The sequence below is a fragment of the Mastigoproctus giganteus genome, chromosome 5, assembly GCF_048544385.1.
Source record: "Mastigoproctus giganteus isolate SK-2022 chromosome 5, ASM4854438v1, whole genome shotgun sequence".
Lineage (NCBI taxonomy): Eukaryota > Metazoa > Arthropoda > Arachnida > Uropygi > Thelyphonidae > Mastigoproctus > Mastigoproctus giganteus.
Genome location: NC_143579.1, coordinates 152785184 through 152807775, shown reverse-complemented (window position 1 = coordinate 152807775; position 22592 = coordinate 152785184). Strand labels below are relative to the sequence as shown.

Sequence of the window (22592 nt, the reverse complement as noted above, 5' to 3'; positions counted from 1 at the left end):
AAAACCCCAGCACCCTTCCCTCCAATCTAATAGTAGCAGTGCAAGAATCACATGCACCTCTGCCCGTGGCTGCTGGTAATCTTTTAGACTGCGAATCCCCCAAGCTGTTAGTTTTCCAACCCACCTAATACTGCTTTGATAGCATCAGAAATATTCTTGCACCCCTTTTATTTAAGTGTATCCCATCCCTGTAGAAGCAGTCTTTTGTGTTAACAAGCACAGACCACTCTGTGAAAAATTCTATCCCATGAGCCTTGCACAATCACTCCAGGGCCGAATTGATCGACAAGGCTCTCATCATGTACTCCCTCCTATCATGTATGGGCAGAATTGCAGATACTTTCAAATTTAACCCTAACTGACAATGTTCTTTCAACATTGATCTATACTTGTTAAGTAAATCTGCACATCTCCTACTAATGTCATTAGTGCCAACATGCACAACAATATCACCCTTGTGTCCTTAAAAGATGATATCTGCTCTACAATGCCATCAAATTTTGCCCCTTGAAGACATACCCTGTTCCTTAGCAGACATATTTGCAAAGTAAGTTCTCAGATCTCCTACTTTTAACGTATTTAGTTGCAATGTGTACAAAAATATCACCTAATGTGCCCATAAAGATGATATTTCCTCTTCAACATCAACATATTTTGCTGTGGCAGACATACTTATTCTTTCTACACTTTTTACACAATATACTTCCCAATTCCCTGACAATAGCTACTTCTACTGAGGGACCAATGCATTTTGCATCAGACGAGGCATGCGATGCAAGAAAGCAACCTTATTCAGCATCAGCAAAAAAAAAAAAAAAAACTCCCATTTCGTCCCTCCATATTCATTCCAAATGCCTGTCCAGCTTAACCTTAATTAAATTTATTGGGCTATTAGCTTCCACAACAAAAGATGAAAGCCTGTTCCACCAGTCAATTACTTGCTGGCTAAAGGCAAATTTCTGCACTACTATTCTACAACTATCTTTCCTTATATCTCAGACAAGACTCCATGACCTGCCCTGGCAGCCCATCTGCACTGCTCAGCAATCTTCATATTTGACTGCACAATTACCCCCAGGTCTTTTTCGTTTTCTACTTCCCTGAGTGTAGTACCACAGAGTTGGTATGTTTCTCTTCTGTTATCGCTACCCATATGAGGTACTTTGCATTTGTCAATGTTAAACTTCAGTTTCCACTTCTCAGCCCATTTTCCCAACTTATCTAGATCCAGTTGGAGTAGCATACTGTCTTTACTGTCATTAACAGCCCTGCCAATCTTTGTATCATCTGCAAACTTGGACATCAAACGTGATATACCTTCATCAATATCATTGATAAATATACAGAACAACCAACACCGAACCCTGGAGAACTCCACTAACAACATTTGTCCACGAAGAGCAGTGTCCATTGATTACCACTCTCTGTCGTCTACCACTCAACCATCCCTTTATCCATTGTAGCAACTTACCCTTAATGCCATACCTCTCCAATTTGTAGAGCAGTCTTCCATGTGCAACAGTATCAAAAGCTTTCTTGAAATCCAAGAACATGATATCAAAATTATTTTTGGCATTCAGTTCCTTTGTGACCACATCATAGTATCCAATCAAATTGGTCAGACAAGACCTCCCTTTAACAAACCCATTTTGTATCTTAACTATTATTGCAATCTTGTCTAGATGATCTTGCAATGGTTCTTTAACCAGTCATTCCATTATTTTCCCCGGAACACAAGTTAAACTAACAGGTCTGTAGTAACTTGTGTCACCTTTTGAACTCCCTTTGTGAATTGGTGATACATTTGCACACCTCCAGTCCATGGGGACCTCCCCTGAGTCCAAAGAAGCTCTCATAATTTTCGCTAAGGGTTTGCTTATTTCCTTTGCTGCCCCCCCCCTTTAATATAACTGGATAGATCCCGTCCACCCCAGATGCCTTCCTTATGTTTAACTTCAATAATTTCTCCTCCACTTTGCTCTCAGTTATTACAAAATCACTTAGCTCCCTGTTAGCGTTTGATAAACTTCTGACACTCCCCTCATTGAACTATTCCTCATGTGTGAATGTAGATGCAAAATACTCATTCAGTTTATCAGCTACCTGAGCATGATCATCAATAGTCAACCCATCTATATTAAGTTGTCCAATCTGATTCATCCCTTTCTTTCTAGAGTTTACATAAGTAAAGATTATTAGTGGATTTTTTCCCTAATAACATTAGTCCTCTTCGTGGACTAATGTTATTAGTGGAGTCCCACAGGGTTCAGTGTTGGGCCCACTGTTGCTTTGTATATTTATCAATGATATTGATGAAGGTATATCAGGCTTAGTGTCACAGTTTGCAGATGATACAAAGGTTGGCAGAGTTGTTAATGACAGTAATGGCAGTGTGTTACTGCAACAGGATCTCGAAATCTTGGGCAGATGGGCTGAAAAGTGGCAACTGAAGTTTAGCATTGACAAATGCAAAGTACTGTATATGGGTAGAAGTAACCCCAGAGGAACATACCAATTGTGTGGTATGTTCCTCTGGGGTGGTAGAACTTAGGGTGGTAGAAAATGAAAACGACCTAGGAGTAATGTACACAGGCTGCCAAAGCAGGTCATGGGGTTTTGTCAATAATATACAGGAATTTTTCTAGCAGAGAAAAGGAGATAATTATCCCTTTGTATAAGGCAATGGTCATGCCGCATCTTGAGTACTGTGTACAGAGAAGGGCAACAAGATTGGTGAGGGGAACAAAGGGGTCCTCTTACCTAGAGAGGCTTCAGTTTTGCAAATTGCAGCGGCTGGAGGCTAGTAACCTGCGATGTGATCTGATTGAGGTGTATAAGGCCTTAATGGGTTGAACATGCTGAATTCTGATGGGATTCTTCTGCTTGCTCAGATTATGAACCTAAGAGAGCATAAATTCAAATTAAGGAAAGACAGCTGTAGAATAGATGTGCAGAAATTTGCCTTTTGCCAGTGGGTGGTTAATTGCTGGAACAAACTTCCATCTGTCATTGTGGAAATTGATAGCTTAAATAAATTCAAGGAGAAACTAGGCAAACTTTTAGAGGGAATGGTTGTGTGAATAAAGTATTGATTAATTAAAATAAATCATGATTGTATATTAACTGCATTTGATTTAAAAAACTGCTGTTCAAACCTGCGTCCTAGTCATTAGCCACCACTGTTGTAGCTGTATTTAAATATAAATAAAATAAATTTTAAAAATCATGGCCATGGGATATTAGTGGGCTAGCACCTCAAACCCCTGAAAGTTTCTTTATGAATATGACTATTTTAGACATATCAAAGACTTTAGATAATGTTCACAGAAATGTTACAGAACATTCATGTTGAACCTATTTGTATGATGAATAGGTTGAAAATACAGTAGCGGAACTTAACTGGTGATTTTTTTTTTTTTTTTAGTTATAATTGGAAATATTTTAAATCAGTTAAATTTTGGAGAGGAGAGGAGAATGATTTATTTTCTTAAATCCTGTTAAAGAATCTGTAGTGAATAATTGCTTTCTTTTTATCCTTTCACTTTCATCATTTCTTTTCTGAACATTAAGCATATTAGTAATTTAAACTGAAATAATTAGTGAAAAAGGAGCTGTAATATCCTAGATCTAGTTCTCATTAAAGAACCTGACTGTTTCTAACACTTGATGATGGGGAAACAAGTATCAGGCAATGATCAACAATACAATAAAATGGATTTGTAAAAGAATAAGAGAAGTTTACCTCAATATGACACATAGAACATTTCTACATGTTACCATCCAGAAATTAAAATGAATATAACATTATAGTGAAAATTACCGTTAATTATCGTTTTAATTTCTGGAGAGTATCATGATATCACACTCTTAAGAAATTAAAGGATAATATGATACTCTCCAGAAATTATGTAGAACATTTCCATAATATGGAAATGTTTTACATATCATATTGAGGTAAACTTCTCTTATTCTTTTACAAATATTGAAATCAGCATAGAACATATTGAGTGTCATAACTCTGGTTTATACTAATAAAATGGATTGTATTTAGTGAAATGTAAGACAAGAGATTTTATTTCAGGAGAGGGAACTATAATAGAATGAGTTGGACTCCATTAATTTGGAAATGTTCAAGAGAACATTATCCTTGACACTGCAAACATATTCATGCCAGCGGTAAAATTCCATAAGTGTAAGATGCCAAATTGATAACAGGTGAGTTTATGAGTTGATTCAGCAAAAGAAGTATGCATGGGACAATTACCGACAATCACATAATTCTGATTTGTATTTGCATTACAAGAGAACATGTAACAAAGCCGATTAATCGAGTGAGATGGATGAAAGCAGATTATTATTATTAGCCGTATGTTGCAAGGAAGCCTGAGGCTTATGATGCACCAGACAAAAAGAAAAAAAAAAATTCGAGTTACCCAGAGAGAGAGAGAGAGAGAGAGAGAGAGAAGTAGAAAGGAATCACCAAAAAAAAAGAAGAATGATGATATCCAGCTCAGGACCCTGGGTTTGCCACGTCCATGCTCACCAGATGTGAGCCCCTGGGGTAAATCATGCAACTTCACAAACTTATATTAACTGTCAAAATAAACAGCATAAATATAAACAAGAGGTATGAGACACGTTAGCTCTTGTGATCGGTGGTTATGAAAAAGTATTAGCTAAGAATTGGGATAAGGAGTTCTTATATGTGAATACAAGAAAAAAGAGAGTAAATCCAATTGATCCCTTAATGAGCTTCAGTGGAAAGTTCATAGAAGCAGAAATGGCAGATGAGTTGAACTGATATTTCTTATCAATATTTACAGCTGAAAGCAATCTCAGAGCTCTGGGGAAGAATTAGTCTGCTGTAAAATAGGGAAGTATCTGTCTGCTGTAATATAAATAATGATCTCAGAAAACATTTGTTAGACAAGCATTTGTCTAACAGATAACTGAACTTTTAATTTTCTCAGCATTTTCCATAATTTGTTGAATGCTAGATTCATTTATGGTATATTTCTTGGCCAATGTCACAACCTTTTCACCATTTTCTAACTCCTTAACGATTTTTAATTTTTCCTCTAAATTAAAATTTTTTTTTTGTTGTAGCTTTCTTCATTTTAGGCACTAATTAAACACACACTTTATATAGACAAGAAATATTAAATTTGCAAAAGCAATGCTTACCAATTAAAAAACTTTACATTGCCCAAACCAGAAAAAGATTCTGTCTGAACAGCTAACTTAGGATAACTGATGAAGGGAGTCCCGCTCAGGAAGTTGTTTCAAAAATAACTGAACAAATGCATCACCGTTTATTGCTATGTTTGATTATAAGAATCAGTTTTGTGAATGCCTTTGTGATATTTTTCTAAAGCACATTTCTGGAAGTCAAGACCATAAAACAATTTGCGCTTTCCAGTTTATAGTAGTAATAGTAGTAGTAGTAGTAGTGGCACTTGATGCAAGAAAGCAAGTGTAGGAGCTTATGCAGCATCAGCCAAAAAAAAAAAAAAAAAAAAAATCACACCATACCCTCCAAATGCCTGTCCAGTTCCTCCTTAAATTTATTTAACCTATCAACTTCCACAACGACAGATGGAAGTTTGTTCCAGCAATTAACCACCCGCTGGCTAAAGGCAAATTTCCGCACATCTATTCTACATCTATCCTTTCTTAATTTGAACTTATGTCCCCGTAGGTTCGTATTCTGAACAAGTGGGAGGATCCCATCAGAATTCAGCGTGCTCAACCCATTCAAGGCCTTATAGACCTCAATCAGATCACCGCGCAGGTGCCTAGTCTCCAGCCACTGCAATTTGCAGAACTTAAGCCTCTCTTGGTAAGAGGATCCCTTCATTCCCCTCACCAATCGTGTTGCTCTTCTCTGTACACGCTCAAGCAAATCTACATCCTTCCTAAAATGAGGCCTCCAGACCTGTATGCAGTACTCAAGGCGTGGCCTGACCATTGCCTTATACAGAGGGACAATCACCTCCTTTTCCCTGCTAGCAAAATTCCTATATATCATTGACAAAACCCCATGACCTGCCCTAGCAGCCTGTCTACATTGCTCAGAAAACTTCATATCTGACTGCACAATTACTCCCAGGTCTTTTTCATTTTCTACCACCTTAAGTGTAGTACCACACAGTTGGTACGTTTCTCTGGGATTACTTCTACCCATATGCAGTACTTTGCATTTGTCAAGGTTAAACTTCAGTTGCCACTTCTTAGCCCATCTGCCCAAATTATCTAGATCCTGTTGCAGTAGCACACTGCCATTACTGTCATTAACAACCCTGCCAACCTTCGTGTCATCTGCAAACTTCGACATTAAGCCTGATATACCTTCATCAATATCATTGATAAATATACAAAACAACAGTGGACCCAACACCGAACCCTGTGGGACTCCACTAATAACATTAGTCCACGAAGAGCAGCACCCATTGATTACCACCCTCTGTCTTCTCCCACTTAACCATCCTTTTATCCATTGTAGCAACTTACCCTTAATACCATTCTGCTCCAATTTGTACAGTTTTCCAATTTGTACAATTTGTACAATTTGTACTGATAAAAATTTCTCCAATTTTTATCAGGCTTTTCTGATAGTGCAATCTAATTATAAACAGGTAATAAACTCAATCTTATTGCATTTGCAGTAATACCAACAGTTGAAATTCTGTGGGATTTTACGTTATTATGGCCGAAATGTGCTTCTCCTTCAATGAAATCTTCAGTCATGTAAAAAACATAAATTTTCAAAATCTGCTCTTCATTCCTATTTTTGAAGCTTCGTAAACAAAAATCATGCAGGTAGCGAAACTCACCATCCAATCTAAAATTTTGGTAGTAAATACCTGACCATGCAATAAAAAACCATGCAAATTGAGGGATGACTGTATTTTATTTATTTATTTTTGGCTGAAGTAGAAGAAGGTTTGCTTCCTTACGTCATTACTAATGCTAAATACTAATATTAATTATTTAAAAAGGAAAATTATTTTCATAATTTGTGTGATTTAGTTGTGCATTTGCAGAACCTTCTGCTTGATTTTAATTATATAATGTGCTTAAGTAATTTATGTCAGATCAGATGTTGATTCTTATGTTTTTATTAAATCCTTAAAAAGGGTTAGCCCACTGTCGCCATCTTCGAACAGTTCGCACTCATTTATCAGGACTAGTAAACTCTGTTATTGTATCATCAGAAGAGCCCACGGATGCAGCATCAGGATTAACTTCTGAAATATGGAGAGAGCTTAATGTTAGTGATCAAATAATAGATTCTGCAGCGGTATACAGAATGACTTATTTTGGTGGAGTACAGCCTAGCATCAGAAAAGAGGTGAGAAATTAATAAAATAATATATAGATATATGCATCTTTCTCACCTAGCCTCTCTCGTTCTATCATTGTTTGGACTGCTGTCTGTCCATTTCTTTAATCAGTTAATCATGATTTTAAAAGAGTCATTTCCTTTGTTTTTATTTCTATTATAAAATAACCACCAATAAATATACTATTAAACTACAATTATTACTTGATATCTTTCTTATCAAGCCTCCCTTGTTCTTTCCTGATTCACAGAACAGTCCAAACTATGATAGAACAAGAGAGCTGCTCTGTGACAAGAATTCCGAAGTCCTCCTTTGGGTAATGATTGTGGTTCAACAGTATAATAATTGGTAGTTCTCTTAATGGAAATAACCCTTAAAGGAAACATATATTTTAAAGATGCACTTTCTAATATGCTCCTCATAAGGACAACATTTAGCATTCCATGAGTCCCACAAATAATGGAGACTATACTTCTTAGGGGCAGTCAGCCTGGCAAATAAATAATGTAATTATAAAATAATGTGATAAAATAAATTTTTTGCTTTTAATGCTGATTACATTCTGTTTTTTTTTTTTTTTTTAAGTATACGGCTTTAGTTTTTGTATTAGGGTTAATTAGGCTAAATGATGCAAGATAGTAGACTTATTCTACATCAGTTAAAAAAAAAAAAACCTACAATTTGCTATTGATAAAAAGTAAATGTCAATTCTGCCTTGAACTTTCTCAGACTCTCTTCCTCAACTATCTTTGGAGGCAACTTATTCCATTGCTCAACAATATGTTGAGCAATGGAATAAGTTGTTTCACCTTCAAACATGAATATACATCTCTCATTCATTCTGCTTTTATCCTTTAAAGATGTTTTTTTCCAGGCTGCCTACCCATAAGGGGGTATAGTCTCTATTCTTTGTGGGATTCACAGAATGCTAAATGTTGTCCTTGTTGAGAAGCATCTTAGAAGATGCTCCTCACAAGGACAACACTTAGCACCACCAGCCAGTCTTGTTACTCTTGTTTTGTCCCTTTCTAGAAGTTCTATGCCCTTTTCAGGCTTCCAGACCTGAGGCCCTGGGTGCCAAGTAAATCTAGTGACCAAGTAATTTGTAGCATGATCTACAAATTACAGAGAACATTGCTTTATATTCCTGAGTAAAGAATTTAAAATCAAATCTCTCTCTCTTTCTCTCTCTCTCTCTCTCTCTCTCGGATAGAAAGAGATGGAAGCAGCTGAAAGCCTAGAAGAAAAGTCACCGTCGTTTTAGTTTATTACATATATCTAACCACTAATACACTAATTTCCAGCCACTTGGTCACTAGGTGGCACTGCGTCTGCTTCCAAGTGGTGGGACCGGAAATCTGGGAGGAAAAGTCCTCACTCCAAGGGCAAAAAGGAGCAAAGTATGGGCTTGGCACACCCAGGGTCCTGAGCTGTATATCATCATTCTTCTCTTTCTTGGTGATTACCTTCTACTTTTGACTCTCTCTCTCTCTCTCTCTCTCTCTCTCTCTCTCTCTCTCTCTCTCTCTCTCTCTCTCTCTCTCTCTCTCTCTCTCTCTCTCTCTCTCTCTCCTCTCTCTCTCTCTCTCTCTCTCTCTCTCTCAGGGTAACTTGGGAATTTTTTTTTCCTGGTGCAGCATAAGCCTCAGGCTTCCTTGCACCATATGGCTATTAATAATAATAATAATAATAATAATAATAATAATATGGACAATCCAATGACTCATTCACTCATGTAGGGTAGCATGTGCCAACCAGTCCAATGAACTGATCGATGACTACTCTAAATCTCTCTTTTTTATAATGAGATCTCTTATCAAACCCCCAGATACAAAAATACCTAAAAAGTGTTGTCAGCTCTCCAAAAATGATCGGAAGACTTGAATCCTGGAGATCATCTACTTGTGGAAGTGTGATAAACCTTGATAACTCAGAAACAACTACTCCAAATTTCTACTCGTGGAGGAATATTCATAAAGGTCCGTGCCAAACTTAATACCCTAAAAGGTGTCAGATGAAACCCATTTTTATTTCTACTACCCAAATTCCTCAGAAGTTTGAAGCTGAACAATACACTTTTTAAAGGAGCAACCTTCTGAAGCTAAGGATGTTACCACTGATGTTGTATTGAAATTCCAACAGGTGGAGGAGCACAGCACATGAACCACATTAAAAGCTGTCTCTAAATCGAGATAATTGATTGAGAGCTCTTTTCTTTCAATGCTGGCAAGATACTCCAGATAGAGCAAACAGGCTGGTAATGGTTGAGCACTTAGGGACAGAATAGTGGATTTAGGGGTTTCTTCTCTTTAAATAGATGGGAAGTGAGAACTTGCAGGAGTGTCTTCTCTAATAATTTTAGCAGACATGAGGTGACTTAGATATTGGGTAGAAGTTTTTAGAATGAGCTAGGCTTCCAGACCTGGCTCATTCTTTGCATCTTCGGGTGGGGACTTATTCAGTAGATGCTCCACTCACTGGGAAAAGCATTATTTTTTAGAATGTTGTAGATGGAGAGGAGTGGGTGGAGATAGACTCAGGCACTTCAGCATAAATTGTAGTACTTCATCAGTTCCAGCAGTTGTGTGTGTGTGTGTGTGTGTGTGTGTGTGTGTGTGTGTGTGTGTGTGTGTGTGTGTGTGTGTGTGTTGTAATGTAGTTTTTAGATAATAATCACAAAACTTCTTTAATGGGCAATATGTTTATTTTGCATGATCCTTAGGACAGTGGTCTCAAACTCAAATTGCATGCGGGCCGAATGCATGATCTGAAAGCAGCCGACGGGCCGTACGTTAGTTTATCTCCATCTATATAGCAATATGAACTGCGCAGCTGTGCATCCAGCTAACCAACTCAAGGAAAATATATATCAGAAGTACCAACTCAATAGAAAAAATCGGAAACACCACAATACTGAAGCACCACCAACTGTCGGCTGGCGAACTAAATTTACTGATTGTACCGACGTGGGAAGTTTTCCCACCTTACCCCAGTCACGTGGCCTGGCATACAAGCATACGGTGACAAAGACAAAGCGCCACCTATTCATTCGATCTCTTTTTCCTTCAGTAGCAGTCCCGTACATAAGCTCAGTCCATATCTCTATGTCTCTAAAATTATAAGCACCGTATTTACAACAAATACATAATTGAAATGTATTCGCAGCATGTGTAAAATTGCTTCGGGGACCGGATGTGGCCTGCGGGCCGCCAGTTTGAGACCACTGTCTTAGGATACTTTGTTAAGAAACCCCCCCCCCCCGTACCCACAAAGCGAGTGACAATCAGTTTAATTAAGGTCAAATCAAGCAATGCATTGTTACATGTGCTACTAATATACATTTGTAGCTTTCTGATTACAAAGTATGTTACATGTGAGTGCAGAAAGGAAAATAAGTGCTTAAATTAACAAACTTGCATTGCTGCACATGCTGCAGATTTTAGTGATCTGTAGCCGTGACTTCCACCACTACAGTTCACCAGTTCAGGTTAGTCATAGTTCATATAGCATTAACATTAGTAAAATAATAAGAGGAGTTTACCTCAATATAGTGCGTAGAACACTTCCGTATGATACCCTCCAGAAATTAAAACGGAAAAAAACAAAAAAATCGACAACTTACCTGTACATTAAAGTAAAATATAAATAATTTAAATAAACAATTTAACACAATTCAAATCAATTTAAAACAATTAAAAATCAAATTAACCCAATTAAAAGAATCTAACGAAAATATTCAAAATGATTTTCCTTCCTGAAGCTGACAATGCTTTTCGACCGTATGTCGTGATCACAGGAATGAAAATTACCGAATCGGGTTAAACCTGATACTTAAATAGAGATTATTTGTCTTCGCGCATGCGTGTAAAGGTCCACGCATCGGAGATCAAATATGGCCACCGAACATTAACCGAATTCTCGTGTAATTTAATTTCAACGGTTTCTGCAATTAATAGTCGTGTATAATTACGTTGAACGTTAAGTATTTTGTCCTCGTTAAATAAAAAAGTATGTTTTTCGTTAATGGCACGAAAGGCTAATTCTGACGCTGCTGAACGAGAAGCACGAACTGAGGCTTCATGTTGATTTACACGAATATTAAGAGAAAATCGGGTCAAACCCTGATAAGACGAGTCGCAATCACCGCAAGAAATGTTGTATACCAGATCATTAATTTGTGTTGCGAACGCTGAAAGAACCGAGCGATTGTTCAGTATAGTGTGTAACTTCCGTATTGGCCTAGCTACAATTTTAAATTCGGTATTTTTAAAGAATCTGTTAAGCTGTTTGTGCCACTGTTCAACATATGGGACAGAAATAAAGTATTTTTTGATATTACTATTGTTGATTGGTGTAGTATTTTGTATCCTATCCTTAGCTTGTACCCTAATTCGGTTTATTGTGGTAATGGAATAACCCCTCTTTAAGAATCTGCTAGTTAATATTTGTATTTCTGAGTCTAAAGCAGAATCCGTCATTGAATATTTATAGGCATTAAGAAATTGATTAAAGATAATCGATCTTTTGTAGGTGAACGGGTGATAGATATTATAATATAGAAGCATACCGATGTTTGTAAGTTTTCGATAGATGCTAAATTGTATTTTGTTCGAGTCCCGGGTAAGCGTGAAATTTAGAAAGTTTAATGACTTTGTATCCGTATCTTCCCTTTCCAATGTAAATTTGAGTCTAGAATGAATATTATTAAACAAATGTAAAATATCTTGGATAGTATTACTATCGGTAATAACTAAAACATCGTCTAAATACCTCTCATAGTATGTGATACAGGTTCGAAATGGTGTCAAATGTATCTGCTCAATCGTTGAGAGATAGAGCTCTGACATTAAGCCACTCAGGCTCAAACCCATTGGTAATCCAAAAATTTGTTTGTACACCTTGTCTCGAAAGGTGATGTAGTTAGCCTCAACTAACAGTTTAATTAAGTGAAAAATTTCCTAATTTTTAAACTCTTATTGACTATTTCATTCACTTCCTGTCTCTCCAGTAGTAAACAATCAATACACACAACTATGGGAGATTTTTTGAATAGCTTGGTACAAAATTACATTAAATCTACACTAAGGTACTCGGGCCAAAGTTACCATATTTCTTTTCTAAAATATTGCCTTCAAAATAATATCGTTCCGAGGTTTGCCAGGGTGAATTTAAATCAAAAAATTTCAGGCATAATATTAAAATTTCACGTGTAATATTGTTAAGCTTGCCTTAAAATCTCGATATTCGAATAAACAAAAATACCTTTCTCAGGTTAGGAAGCTTCGCGATAAATTAAAAAATTATCTACATCCGAACGATTGGTCTGTATTGAAGACCTCCATAGATTTGCGTAGGGAAGCACAGGCCTCAGAAATAAAAAACAGACACGTTAATAAGTTGCAAACATTATCAGATAGATCAAGACACATTCATGCGAACGTACATCCCCCACACAGACATACAACGTGCCACCACAGAATATGTCAGCTAGTTCACGAACACCCCCTCACCCAGTATCCACCGAACCGACATATCAACAGGTTACAAATCTTTCCTCGTGTACACTATCGCAGGACCAGATTTTGCTTTTATCCAAAGGACTAAATTATAATTTACCACCTCGAAAACTGCCTAAAAAACAATGCATAATTGATATTGAATTTGGACTTCGTAATGTTCCACAAAAAGATGTATTCATTCAACAAGTTAACCAAGTAGTGAATAACAAAAGAAACGCGACTTCCTAAATTGAATACGCATGACAGTTCAGCTTTACGAGAACTTCGGGGAAATAAGGACATTATTATACAGAGGGCAGATAAAGGAGATACAGTGGTAGTACTAGATAAACATGATTATATTAATAAGTTAGATTCAGTTGTGTCAGATACCTCCACTTATCGTAAAGTAGACCCGGCACTGTTTACCAATTTGGTCAATCAATACAATAAAACATTAACCACGTATCGAAAAAATGACAACATTACTATGGTTCAGTTAAAGGTATTGAAGGCCAGAACATACAATATTCCTGCACTTTTCGGTCAGGTAAAATTACACAAGACTGGGTTTCCTATTCGACCTATTGTTTCCTACAGGAACTCGGCATTTTCATCCTTAGCCACACATGTATATAACATTATAAAACCCTTTAGACAGGTAATAAAATTTGGGATTAAGAACTACGATACATTATTTAATAAGTTTAAAGACTGTAGACTCGGCGATAATGACAATTTATTCTCACTAGATATTACCTCATTATATACGAATGGAAACGTTGAATACACATTAGATGTTATTTGGGATATGTTAAATAAAAACACGACACCGATTAATTATACGAAGCTACCTATTAAGGAAATTTTTCACTTAATTAAACTGTTAGTTGAGGCTAACTACATCACCTTTTGAGACAAGGTGTACAAACAAATTTTTGGATTACCAATGGGTTTGAGCCTGAGTGGCTTAATGTCAGAGATCTATCTCTCAACGATTGAGCAGATACATTTGACACCATTTCGAACCCGTATCACATACTGTGGGAGGTATTTAGACGATGTTTTATTTATTACCGATAGTAATACTATCCAAGATATTTTACATTTGTTTAATAATATTCATTCTAGACTCAAATTTACATTGGAAAGGGAAGATACGGATACAAAGTCATTAAACTTTCTAAATTTCACGCTTACCCGGGACTCGAACAAAATACAATTTAGCATCTATCGAAAACCTACAAACACCGGTATGCTTCTACTTTATAATAACTATCACCCATTCACCTACAAAAGATCGATTATCTTTAATCAATTTCTTAATGCCTATAAATATTCAATGATGGATTCTGCTTTGGACTCAGAAATACAAATATTCACTAGCAGATTCTTAAAGAGGGGTTATTCCATTACCACAATAAACCGAATTAGGGTACAAGCTAAGGATAGGATACAAAATACTACACCAATCAACAATAGTAATATCAAAAAATACTTTATTTCTGTCCCATATGTTGAACAGTGGCACAAACAGCTTAACAGATTCTTTAAAAATACCGAATTTAAAATTGTAGCTAGGCCAATACGGAAGTTACACACTATACTGAACAATCGCTCGGTTCTTTCAGCGTTTGCAACACAAATTAATGATCTGGTATACAACATTTCTTGCGGTTATTGCGACTCGTCTTATCAGGGTTCGACCCGATTTTCTCTTAATATTCGTGTAAATCAACATGAAGCCTCAGTTCATGCTTCTTGTTCAGCAGTGTCAGCATTAGCCTTTCGTGCCATTAACGAAAAACATACTTTTTTATTTAACGAGGCCAAAATACTTAACGTTCAACATAATTATACACGACTATTAATTGCAGAAACCGTTGAAATTAAATTACACGAGAATTCGGTTAATGTTCGGCGGCCATATTTGATCTCCGATGCGTGGACCTTTACACGCATGTGCGAAGACAAATAATCTCTATTTAAGTATCAGGTTTAACCCGATTCGGTAATTTTCATTCCTGTGATCACGACATACGGTCGAAAAGCATTGTCAGCTTCAGGAAGGAAAATCGTTTTGAATATTTTCATTAGATTCTTTTAATTGGGTTAATTTGATTTTTAATTGTTTTAAATTGATTTGAATTGTGTTAAATTGTTTATTTTAATTATTTATATGTTCCTCTAATGTACAAGTAAGTTGTCGATTTTTTCGTTTTTTCCGTTTTAATTTCTGGAGGGTATCATACGGAAGTGTTCTATGCACTATATTGAGGTAAACTCCTCTTATTATTTTACTAATATTATTATCAACGTAGAACATATTGAGTTGTACAACTCTGATTCATACTATATAGCATTAACATAATTACAAGGGAAGTGAAGTAGTTATTTTTATTAGCTATGTAGTGTCAGTGAAATAACCTGCAGTAACATTAATGTTAATTTGTTTTTTATTTATCATGGATCAGTGCCTAAAAAGACGTAGTTTAAGTAAACAGTTAAGTATTACTACAGTAATTAGTTAACAGTTAACAGGAGAGATTGCTTCTACAGGGATGGGATACACTTAAATAGAAAGGGTGCAAGAATTTTTGCTGATGCTGTCGAGGCAGAGTTAGGTGGGTCGGAAAACTGCTTGTTGGGGGGGATACAAGGACTAATAGATTAACAGTAGCCACTGGCAGAGGTGGAAGCGATTCTTGCACTGCTTCTATTGAAATGAGCAGAAGCCTGAAAAACAAGATGCAGTATATTTCAGAGACTGCTGGGAGTCATTGCGATACAAGTAAACACGTGGGTTGTGTTAGGGTAGCCAAGAATAGAAACAGGTGCATGTATACCTGCGTGTACACCAATGCTAGGAGTTTGGTAAATAAATTTGATGAATTTGAGGTATTGCTCAAAACATCAAAGGCAGATATTGTTGGGATATCAGAGACGTGCTGTCACACAGATATAAGGAATGCGGAACTGGAATTTGGGGAATACAATGTGTACAGAAAGGATAGACATGACAGGAGGGGAGGAGGGGTTATGCTATTAGTTATGAAACACATAAAGTCCAAGGAAGTGAAGCCAGTCGACATCGATAGACAGGGCAGTGTCGAGTCAGTTTGGTGTGACATAAGCATATTGAAATCAAAATCGAGAGTAGGAGTGTGCTATAGGCCTAATGACTCTGATGAGTATAATAAGATATTGTACAGGGAAATAGAGTGGGCCAGTAAATCAGAGAGTCTTATAATGGGGGATTTTAATTTCCCAGATATTGACTGGAATTTGTGGGTTGGTCACTCGCACACTAGCAAGGCTTTTTTGGATTTATTGGATGATTGTTTTCTACATCAGCATGTTTGTGAGGCAAAAAGAGGGAGCAATACTCTTGATCTGATTATCAGTAGTGATTCTTCATGCATTAAGAATCTGCAGATAAATGAACCACTAGGTGGCAGTGATCACAGTGTGTTGAAGTGGGATTTACTCAAGGAGGTAACTACCATCAGAGGTAAAGGGAAGGGTTTTTGTTTTCGTAAAGGCGACTATGATGGTCTGAGACAGTATTTAAATTCTATACAGTGGGACCAACTGATGATGTTACCAACAGCAAACTCAAAATGGGAAGCATTCAAGGAACTAATCTTGGAGGCTACCAGGCTTTACATACCAACTAAGAAATATTGCTCAAGGGTTAAATGGTTGTCAGATGAACTAATGAGACATATGGCAGAGAAGAAAAATGCATGGGATACATACAAATTAATGGGTGACATGGAAGCCTATGATAGGTATAAGTTGGTCTGTAACCAAGTCACAAAGGAGATTAGGCAGGCAAAGGGTAGACTACGAAAAATCCTTGGCAAAGGATGCAAAGAAAAACAGAAAAGAGTTCTTTACCTATTTAAACTCAAGAAGGAAAGGGATGAATCAGATTGGTCCACTGGATATTGATGGTTCAACAGTTGAGGATCCTGCTCAGGTGGCTAACAGTCTAAACGAGTATTTTGCATCTACATTCACGCATGAGGAGTTATTCAGGAAGGAGAATGATGTAGGTAAAGTAAACATTGGCAGTGAGCTGGATGATTTTGTAATAACTGAGAGGAAAGTGGAGGAGAGATTGTTGAGGATAAACATAAAAAAGCACCTTGGGTGGATGGGATCTATCCAGTTATATTAAAGGAGGCAGCAAAGGAAGTAAGCAAACACCTAGCCATAATTATGAGAGCTTCTTTGGACTCAGGGGAGGTACCCATAGACTGGAGATGTGCAAATGTAACCCCCAATTCACAAAGGAGGATCAAACGCTGACACAAGTAATTATAGACCTGTTAGTTTAACTTCTGTTCCAGGTAAATTAATGGAGGCACTGGTTAAAGAAGCAATGCAGGATCATCTAGACAAGAATTCAGTTATAGCTCAGACTCAGCATGGTTTTGTTAAGGGCAGGTCTTGCCTGACCAATTTGATTGGATACTATGATGTAGTCACAAAAGAACTGGATGCAGGGAATAACTTTGATATTATATATTTGGATCTTAGAAAGGCTTTTGATACTGTTGCACATGGAAGACTGCTGCACAAATTGGAGCTGTGTGGCATTGGAGGCAAATTGCTGCTATGAATAAGGGGATGGTTGAGTGGCAGAAGACAGAGAGTGGTAATCAATGGACACTGCTCAACGTGGAGTAATGTTATTAGTGGAGTTCCTCATGGTTCAGTGTTGGGTCCGTTGTTGTTTTCGGTGTTTATGAATGATATTGGTGATGGGATATCAAGTTTAATGTCTAAGTTTGCAGATGATACAAAGGTTGGCAGGGTTGTTAAGGACACCACTGATGCTATGCTGCTGCAACAGGATCTGGAAAGGTTGAACAGATGGGCTGAGAGGTGGCAAATGAAGTTTGCCACCTCTCAGCCCATCTACGTTGCTCTGGGTTTACTGTTTCCCATACTACATATGGGAAACAGTAACCCCAGAGCAACGTATCAACACTGCGGTACTACACTGACAGTGGTGGAGAATGAAAAGGACCTGGGGGTAATTGTGCAGGCAGATATGAAGTTCTCTGAGCAGTGCAGACGAGCTGCAAGAGTAGCTCATGGTGTCTTGTCAATGATATACAGGAATTTTTCTAGCAGGGATAAGGAGGTGATTATTCCCTTGTATAAGGCAATGGTTAGGCCACATCTTGAGTACTGTATACAGTTCTGGAGGCCTCACTTCAAGAAGGATGTAGAGCTGCTGGAATGGGTACAGAGAAGGGCAACAAGATTAGTGAATGGAACAAAGGGTTGCTCTTACGAAGAAAGACTTAAGTTTTGCAAATTACAGAGTCTGGAGACTAGGCACCGGCGAGGTGATCTGATAGAGGTGTATAAGGCTTTGAATGGTTCGAGCATGCTCAATGCCAATGGGATTCTTCATCTTGCTCAGAATAATCAGCTCAGAGGGCGTAAATTCAAATTGAGGAAGGACGGATGTCGGATGGATGTGCGGAAATTTGCCTTTGGCCAGCGGGTGGTTGGTTGGTGGAACCGACTTCCATCACTTGTTGAAGTTGATAGCCTAAACAAATTTAAGGCTCAACTGGACAGGTATTTCGAGCGAACGGAGGGGTGAAATGGGAGTGGTGTGTGTGTTTTTTTTTTTTTTTTTTGGCTGATGCTGAATAAGCTTACTTTCTTGCATCATATGCCTCTACTAATGCTAATGCTAATTACAGATTTAACCGATGTAAGTGAATCTCAACGTGTTACACCGCCATCCAGTATTGGCAGTTCTAGAACTGCAGAAAGTAGTAAAAAACAGAAGTACAATGATTCCTATTTGTCTCTGGGGATTACGTATACAGGTGATAAACTTGTCCCCGATGCTGTATGCATCTTGTGCAACAAAGTGTTGTCAAACAGTTCTACTTACCTGCCAAACTTCGTAGACATTGTGTGACAATGTAGACATTGACATTAGTTTTTTGTAGCGTAAGCTTGAAGCATTAACAAACTGTCAGAGCCTTATAATGAAAAGTTCAAAAACTTATAATGAAAAAGATACTGGGTCCTACAGGCTGTATTTAATTTAATTTCTTCTCCAGAAATGTATAAATAGTTACCTGATAGAACATGAAATCAGTTGGGAAAAGTGTGTTTATGTGTGCACTGCCACAGGCCAAAGCAATGACAGCAAAAATTACAGGAGTGGTGGCACGTATTAAAGAGTTGGCACTGTCTTGTTTGAGTAGTCACTGTGTACTCCATTAAAAAACACTTGTCATAAAAACGATGGAAAGGGACCTAAAAACTGTGTTAGATAATGCTGCAAAGATAGTGAACCACATTAAATCTAGGCCATTTAATAGCAGAGTGTTTAAGTTACTTTTCAAAGAAATGGGCAATGGACAAACAATGCTGTTGCTTCATACAGAAAAAAGTGGCTTTCTGGCGGAAAAATTCTTGTTAGAGTTTTTGAACTTCGCTCGGAAATTTATTCTTTTTTTATTGATCACCATTTTATCTTTCTCACTGTTTGGTAAATGCATCTTGACTGCAAAAATTAGCATATTTAGCAGACATTTTTAAAATAATTAATGAATTAAATATCTCATGTTAAGGAAAGGCATGTCTATATTCTCAGGGAGGGAGAGAATTGCATATTTTCAATGTAAACTTAAATTTGGAGGAGATGTGTAGAAAAAAGGCAATATGAATGCTTTCTAACTCTGAATGACTTTTTGATAGAGACAGAATCTAGCCTGAAAGAAACTATTTATGGTAGCATCATCCCACATTTAAATGGTTTACAACAGGTGTTTCAGAAATACTTCCCTTCTTCTACTGATGATGAAATCCATTTTGTATTTCAGAGAAACTGGTTGTCTTGTCTGTGCAAAATTATGAGTGTTTGATGGATATTACATCTGATACTAGATTGAAACAGAAATTTTGTGAGCTTCCTCTGGTTGAATTCTGGTGCAGTCTCTTCAAGAATATCTGAAGTGTCTAAATATGCAGTGCTCAGACTTCTTTTGTTTCTCACAACTTATCTTTGTGAAGCTGAACACATGTATTTGATACCCTTACTGATACTAAGTAATACCTACAAAAGCTCTATCTAAGTTAAACTTTAAACTAAGTATCGTAACTAGGAATATAAGCTACTCTAGAAAATAAGTTAATATGCCAATTTAAGCTAATAAAACAGAAAAAACTTCTCTATTCCAGGAGCAGTAAAAACTTCGCCTGCACAAGGCTACCCTCATTCTCACCATTGGTAATATCGACCTATTGCCCTGTTGGCTAATCTCGGGAAATTTCTTGAAAGACACATTTGTTATTTCACTGAATCTCCTTCATGAAAATAACTCCTGATCGAAGTTATTCTTAAAACCAATTTGGTTTCCAATGTGGTGATGCCACTGGGTACACTCTACATCCATTTCTTTAATTTCATTCAAAATTCAAGAAGCTAATATGTCTTAGCTTATCTACCCGAGTTTTAGTATTAATAATGGCCATATGATGCAAGGAAGCTTAAGCTACACCAGCCAAAAAAAAAAAAAAAAAAGAAAATTATAGCAAAATAATAATAGAAAAAGAGGAAATAGACAACCTATGCATTTTAGCATTAGCATTAGTAGAGGCATTTGATGCAAGAAAGCAAGCTTATGCAGCATCAGCCAAAAAAAAAAAAAAAAAAAACCACTTCCACTTCACACCTCTGTTCGTTCAAAATATCTGTCCAGCTGAGCCTTAAACTTATTTAGGCTATCAACTTCCACGACAAGGGATGGAAGTCTGTTCCACCAACCAACCAACCACTCACCCGCTGGCTAAAGGCAAATTTCCGCACGTCTATCCTACATCTGTCTTTCCTCAATTTGAATTTATGCCCTCTCAGGTGATTATTCTGAGCGAGAGGAAGAATCCCATCAGCATTGAGCATGCTCAAACCATTCAAGGCTTTATACACCTCTATCAGATCACCTCGCTGGTGCCTAGTCTACAGACACTGTAATTTGCAAAACTTAAGCCTTTCTTCATAAGAGCACCCCTTTGTTCCATTCACTAATCTTGTTGCCTTTCTCTGTACTCGTTCCAGCAGCTCTACATCCTTCTTGAAATGAGGCCTCCAGACCTGTATACAGTACTCTAGATGTTGCCTGACCATTGCCTTATACAAGGGAATAATCACCTCCTTATCCCTGCTAGAAAAATTCCTATATATCATCGACAATACACCATGAGCTACTCTTGCAGCCCGTCTGCACTGCTCAGAGAACTTCATATTTGCCTGCACAACCACCCCCAGGTCCCTTTCATTTTCTACCACTGTCAGTGTAGTACCAAAGAGTTGATACGTTGCTCTGGGGTTGCTGTTTCCCATGTGTAGTACTTTACATTTGTCAATGTTAAACTTCATTTTCCACCTCTCAGCCCATCTGCTCAACCTTTCCAGATCCTGTTGCAGCAGCATAGTGTCAGTAGTGTCCTTGACAACCCTGCCTACCTTTGTATCGTCTGCAAACTTCGACATTAAGCTTGATATACTCTCATCAGTATCATTTATGAATACAGAAAACAATAATGGACCCAACACTGACCCTGAGGGACTCCACTAATAACATTAGTCCACGACGAGCAGTGTCCATTGATAACCACTCTCTGTCTTCTCCCCCTCAGCCACACCTTTATCCACAGCAGCAATTTGCCTCCAGTGCCACACTGCTCCAATTTGTGCAGCAGTCTTCCATGTGCAACAGTATCAAAAGCCTTTCTAAGATCCAAGTATATAATATCAAAGTTATTCCCTGAATCCAGTTCTTTTGTGGCTGCATCATAGTATCCAATCAAATTGGTCAGGCAAGACTTCCCCTTAACAAAACCATGCTGTGTCCAAGCTATAGCATTTCCTCAACTCTGTTAGCCATCCATGTATTTATAAGTCGCTAACTGAAATAAAACTTCCTACAAGCCATTCTAAACTCCACCCCCCCCCCATAACTTGAATTTATGACCCCTAGTTCTGGTTTATTTTGTCAACTTCGACGAGGGCACTTTTAATTCCCTTTTGTGGGAAAGCTTTCTTGAATATCTTTGTCTTCTTAATTGCCCTCTTAATTTATTTCATTTAAACCGAAATTATTTCTCAGTCTAGTTTATCATTATAGATTCTAACTTTCAGTCAAAACAAGTCTTTTGTGGTTTTCCTGAAGGGTCCATTCACAGACCCTTGATTTTAAATCTAGTCTTGAACTTCTTGGCTTCTCCAACAATTTGATAACTACCCCTCTCTACCTTATGGTGATGATCTAGTGTTGCTCTTCTATGGGGAATCTAAATCTCAGCTTGAAACTAATGCCAATAATGTTCTAAATGAACTCCATAACTGGTCCACTCAAAATAAATCAAACTTCAATACAAACTGATTGTTTTCAAAGGCAAACTATCTTCCATCCTCTCCAATAAAAATTCATAGAGTACTATTGTCTTTGTTACTACAATTAAGTACAGTATTTAGATTTAATTATCAACAACAGACTAAGATTTCTTTCCTACTTAAATCACTTAAATGACAAAGTTAAAATGTTTGCCTTTAAAATTGTTAGAGTAATGCATCTAAATTGGGAGTTAAAACATGGTACCCTTAGAATATCATACAAAGCCTTATATGATATTCTAAAATTCCACCACTGAAATTTTAGAATATTTGGAACTTTTATTCCAAATATATCCTTTGTTAACCATAGGA

The 22592-nt window shown here is 37.2% G+C and overlaps 1 protein-coding gene across 3 annotated transcripts in view; it reads left to right on the top strand.

The window, feature by feature from the left end:
• The window catches only part of LOC150085771 (small G protein signaling modulator 1-like), a 744108-nt gene that overhangs the window by 405626 nt on the left and 315890 nt on the right, over positions 1 to 22592 (top strand). For all 3 annotated transcript variants that reach the window (XM_090374245.1, XM_090374244.1, XM_090374243.1), the window contains exon 15: positions 7137 to 7351. In XM_090374245.1, the coding sequence (XP_090230371.1) occupies positions 7137 to 7351 (215 nt within the window). The remainder of the gene's footprint in view (positions 1 to 7136; positions 7352 to 22592) is intronic.